Source organism: Gossypium arboreum, chromosome 7 (assembly GCF_025698485.1).
Source record: "Gossypium arboreum isolate Shixiya-1 chromosome 7, ASM2569848v2, whole genome shotgun sequence".
Taxonomy (NCBI): Eukaryota; Viridiplantae; Streptophyta; class Magnoliopsida; order Malvales; family Malvaceae; genus Gossypium; species Gossypium arboreum.
The window spans coordinates 8039295-8044856 of record NC_069076.1 but is presented as its reverse complement, the minus strand read 5'-3'; the positions used below and the strand labels follow the sequence as shown (position 1 = coordinate 8044856).

The 5562-nt window shown below is 42.5% G+C and overlaps 2 protein-coding genes across 2 annotated transcripts; both read left to right on the top strand.

Annotated features, from left to right (window-relative positions):
• The first annotated feature begins 1729 nt into the window (after positions 1-1729).
• LOC108475372 (uncharacterized) lies at positions 1730-2565 on the top strand. Its single transcript, XM_017777336.1, has 2 exons — positions 1730-2105; positions 2243-2565. Exons 1-2 carry the CDS (start codon positions 1730-1732, stop codon positions 2563-2565), a joined length of 699 nt encoding a protein of 232 aa, XP_017632825.1.
• Positions 2566-2573: 8 nt separating this feature from the next.
• Positions 2574-4068, top strand: LOC128295386 (uncharacterized). The gene is made up of 3 exons (XM_053030950.1): positions 2574-2675; positions 3637-3720; positions 3829-4068. The coding sequence occupies exons 1-3, from the start codon at positions 2574-2576 to the stop codon at positions 4066-4068; spliced, it is 426 nt and encodes a 141-aa protein (XP_052886910.1).
• The last annotated feature ends 1494 nt before the right edge of the window (positions 4069-5562 follow it).

The window sequence follows — 5562 nt, the reverse complement described above, 5'->3', positions numbered from 1 at the left end:
TGATAAACTGTCGTATTTTTTGTTGTATATGTGCTTGAAAAAAAAAACTAGTACATTTACATTGCTTCTATTCGAGCTTTTATAGCCTCATAAAATATAGTTACAGATTTCGATTTTATTTCTTACTATGTTTGTTTCGTCTCTGCTGTTTTCTTTCCCTTTTTGCAGGTACCAACGAGAAATCCGGCGGTGAATACGCTGGCGTCGATTCGTGCGCCGATTACGGCGTGATATGAAGCTGGAGTTACAGCGTCGATGAAGCCCACTGGAACGGCACGAGACGAAAGGGCTTGACGCTTGGGATACTTGCGGCGCGAAGTTTCTGGAAACCCTAGGGTTTCCAGATTCGGTTTAGGCATTGGGCCTCGCTAGTTTGGGTCTCCTTGGGCCGTGTCCATTTGTGGGTTCTGTGTAATCGGGTATTAGGTAGTTTAGGTATTCTGGGTTAGACCAGTTGGGCTACAAGTGTAATGGGCTACTGGCGTGATTTGTAAATGGACTGTAAAGGACTTTTTATTATTTTTGTTTTTATTTATTTTTCTGTTTTTTCTAGGCTGAGCAAATTTGGGTTATTATAGCTGGAACTGTAACTGATTCCTAAAATTCGTAATATAGACAAATTTGAATAGACATGAGCACACGAGGTATCCGTAGACGTAGTACTAGAGGCCGTAAGGGGCTCGAGCTGAGTCCTCTTCTCTAGGAAGTATGCCTAACCTGGATACAAGTGAGATGTCGGTGTCACCTACTACAGAGACTGGGTCTCAAGATCACATGGCTGGGTATGACGCGCTGTCCCACACTATGTTAAAGATATTGGAGAAGGTCATTGGCCCTAACACTAGATCTGGGGCCGAGGGTCGGTTACAGAATGACTTCGATCCAATGGAGTTGAACTTTTTAGGGGTGTCACTAGAGTCGCCCCTAATATGGCTGATTACTGGAAGGAGGCTACTGATAGGATAATGGATGATTTAGACTATACCCCTGAGTAAAAATTAAATGAGCAATCTCGTTGCTTCTCGATGAGGCCTATCAGTGGTGGCTGACTGTTAAGGAGGGCACACAGCTCAATTGTCTATCTTGGGAGTTTTTTCAGTCTGTCTTTCAAGGGAAGTATGTGGGAGCAAGTTACATTGATGCTCGTAGGCATGAGTTTCTAAACCTCACCCAGGGAGACCAATCATTGGCCGAGTATGAGGCCGAATTTCTGAGACTGAACCGCTATGCGCGAGGTATGGTGACGTCTGAGTATGAGAGATGTGTCCGTTTTGAGGATGGTCTTAGGGATAATCTGAGGGTGCTAATAGCTCTGTAAAAAGAGCGAAAGTTCTCTATTCTGGTAGAGAAGGTGAAGATAGCTGAAGAGGTTAAGCGCACTGAGCTCCAAAACAAAGATCGTGAGAGGGGTAGGAATAAGGAGGATTCAGAGCCCTCGAGTTCGGTGCAGAGGCCTAAGAAAAATGCCAAGAATGATGGGTCGATTAGAGTTGGGCCCCGTGTCGCTCCTATTGGAGAGCAGCTATGCGAAGATTGTGGTAGACGCCATCAAGGTGAGTGTTGGAGGAGGACCGAGACGTGTTTGAAGTGTGGGTCATTCGAGCACCGTATTCGAGAGTTTCCACTGAGGGCCAATCAGATGCAAGCTCCGGGTTTTTGTGCTGCACAGCTATAGAGGGTAGTTCAGTAGCCACCGAGGGGCCGTGGTCAGGCTAGGGGTGGTAACGGTATGGGCTGTGGACAGAGAGTATCAAGCAGAGGTGCTGGACAGACTGAGGTGAGGCAGTCTACTCTTGTTTATGTTGCTCGTTGCCTAGAAGATAGAGATACCTCAGATTTCATTATCGATACGTTCTTAATTTATGATGTACCCTATTTTGCTTTGATAGATATAGGCTCCACACATTCCTATGTAGCTAACACTATGTTTGGAAACTTGGGGATTTTGGTTGAGAATACTTCTAGTGAGGTGACTGTACTGAGTCCACTGGGACAATTTGTTCGGGTTAGTAAACTGTATGGAGATGTTCCACTAGAGGTTCAAAGGTCGGTATTCTTGGCTAATCTGATGGAGCTACTATTTTGGGGGTTTGACCTGATTCTGGGTATGGACTGATTGGTCAAGCACCGTGTCAGTCTAGGCTGTGCGACTAAGAAGGTAGTCTTGAGAACTGAGGAGGATAATGAGGTAGTCATGATTAGAGAATGTCAAAATTATTTGGTTATGTAATCATTGCACTAGTGGCTGAGAAACTAATTCGTAAGGAATGTGAGACGTTCTTGGCCTATATTAGTGTTTCCGTTTTTGGAGACTTTATTGTAAAGGACATTAGAACTACAAGGGATTTTCTGAACGTCTTTTTTAAGGAACTATCGGGTTTACCTCCGAATCGGGAAGTGGAATTTGGAATTGAGCTTCTTTCTAGTACAGCTCCGGTGTCTATCGCCCCCTATCGCATGGCACCGAAGAAGCTTACTGAGCTTAAGGCTCAACTTCAGGAGTTGTTGGACCGTGGGTTCATCTGTCCCAGTGTGTCTGTGGGGAGCACTTGTGCTGTTTGTTGAGAAAAAGGATGGTGGCCGATGCGTTGAGCCGTAAGGCGATGACTGATCTAATAGTGATGTTCGCTTTACTTAGTTTGTTCGACGATGGAAGTTTGTTGGCTAAGCTGCAGGTTAAACTGACTTGGATAGAATAGATTCAGGATAGGCAGTTAAAGGATGAATCGTTGGGTCTTCAGTTTCGTTAGGTTAAGAGCGGTAGCACTACGGACTTTGGGCTGAATAATGATGGGGTAATCTGTTTCCGAGGTTAAATTTGTGTACCGAATAATACTAATCTGAGGCATTCTATTCTGAGAGAGGTGTATAGTAGCCCTTATGTTATGCATTCCGGTGGGAATAAGATGTATTGAGATCTTCGAGAACTGTACTGGTGGCCAGGGTTGAAGTGTAAGGTTACTAACTTTGTAGCACGTTGTCTGACATGCCAGCAGGTTAAGGCTTAGCATCAGTTACCTTCGGGTTTGTTGTATCCGGTTAAAATTCTGCTATGGAAGTGGGAGCGAGTAACGATTGACTTCATTAGTGGGTTCCCCTTGACACCCTCTAAGAAGGATTCTGTTTGGGTCATCGTGGATCGATTGACCAAGTCTGCGCACTTCATTCTAGTTAGGACCGACTATTCTCTTCAGAAGATGGCGAAGCTCTACATTTCTGAGATAGTAAAGACTGCATGGGGTAACGGTCTCAATCATTTTTGATAGGGATCCTCACTTCATGTCTCAGTTCTGAAAAAAATTACATAAGACACTGGGTTCGAGATTGGACTTCAGTACTGCATTCTATCCTCAGATCGATGGTCAATCTGAGAGGGTGATTCATATACTGGAGGATATGTTGAGGAGCTGTCTTATCGATTTTCAAGGTAGTTGGGAGGATTATCTACCACTAGTGAAGTTCACCTATAATAACAGCTTCCAGTCTAGCATTCAGATGGCACCCTATGAAACTCTCTATGAACGTAAGTGTCGCACTCCTTTGTGTTGGATTGAGCTGGGCAAACATTGAGTTTTGGGTCCTGTGTTAGTTTTTGAGACTGAGAAAAATGTTTGACTAATTTGGGATCATCTGAAGGTTGCTTCTAATAGACAGAAGTCTTATGTTGATCTAAAGAGACGTGAGATTGAGTATTCATTAAGGGACTTCGTGTTTCTTAAGGTCTCACCGTGGAAGAAAGTTCTGAGGTTCGGTCGCAAGGGCAAGTTGAGTCCTAGATTTATTGGGCCTTATTAGATTCTGAAGCGACTGTGATCGGTTGCCTATTAGTTGGAGCTACCCTCTGAGCTGGACCGTATTCATGACGTATTCCACATCTCGATGTTAAGGAGTTACCGCTCTGATCCTACTTATGTTGTCCCTGTTGAGGAGATTGAGGTTAAGTCAAATTTGACCTTCGAAGAGGAGCCAGTTCAGATTCTGAATCACGATTTGAAGGTTCTTCGAAAGAAATCTATCCCATTATTAAAGGTGTTGTGGCGGAATTATAGCACTGAAGAGGCCACATGAGTGTCTGAGGATGTTATGCTTCAGCAGTATCCTCATCTATTTTGATCAGGTAAATTTCGAGGCCGAAATTTTCTTTTAGGGGGTAGAGTTGTAACGCCCTAAAATTTCTATTTCGGCTTTTGTGAAATTGTGACAACTATTTATTTGTTATAGTGGTTAAGTGTTCTAGGTATGTGTGTGAGGTCCCAAGTTCAAGCCTTATATTTGGCAAATTTTGGTATTTTCCTAACTTAAGCCTTATACTTGTTCAGCGGGCTTATAGTTAATTATGTGAAGAAATATATCAAAATGGGTCTACTGGTCTAGTGGTTAAGTTAAGTGTTAGGTTGCTGAAGGTCTGATGTTCGAATCCCTGTGAAAGCTTAGAAGTTTATTTTTGCTTGTTTGACCAAGAGAGTTTCGGCTCGGTCAAACAAGAATGCTGAGGAGGTTGAGTAGTGGTTTAGTGGAGAGATTTGAGGGATATGGGGAGTTATGGGAATTATCTCCATTAATTTTCTTTTTTCAAAATTTCGATTCTTTTTCTAAAATATCTGACGTGGTTCTCTGCTACTCTGTCGAAATTCCTTTGCAACTTCCCCTCTTCCTTTTTCCTTTTCATTTTCCTAATCCATCTTTTCTCTTAGCAACGCAATTAGACTTGTACGAGTTCGGTAAGTTTTCTTTTTCTGCTCATTGTAGTTGTTGTGTATTGATAAATCGTAAATTATACATAATTTTACCCCATGTTTAATGCATTTTATGGATGATTTCTCACTAGAATTGGTGAATTCGATACTCCTAATGCTTTACTTCCATGTTTTACACTTAGGAGAACATAAGAGAGCGAAAGGAGCCAAAAACGAGCTAAAAAGGGACAAAACGGACCAAATCGAGAAGATGACACGGCCTAAGCCTTACCACACGGGTAGCTCACACGCCTGTGTCTTTTAAGGGTGTCGACCAAGGCTTTCACGATTCACATGGCCTAGCCATTGACCCACACAGTCGTGTGTAATTTAACGGATCGAGCACGGCCTGGCAATCACATCACACGGCCATGGCACACAGGCGTGTCCCTGTCGAGCCCAAGTTTAGTCCAATTCAGAAAAGGTCATTTTTGAGGGCTTCTAGGCATTCCAAAGCCTATAAATACACCCTAGAAGAGGAGAAAAAAGGGAGACGAAGAATAAGGGGTAAGGAATTACCCCAAGGAAGCCGATTGATCCATTTCAGAAGCTGGATTCATCATCAAGACTGAAGATGTCTCCTCAATTTCCCTTCAGGAGTTTTGAGTTTTCTTTATATTTTGTATTATTTATTCTTTATTCTTCGAAGATGTTTTCTTATTTATTTATGAACTAAATCCCCTAAATACCTAAGGGGAATGAAGCCTAAGACGAATCTTGTTATTATTTTCTAAATCGTATGATAAATATTTAACTTGTTTTAATTATGTGTTCTTAATTCTTGTTTTGATATCCCAGGATATTGATTCAAGACATGCTCTTATTC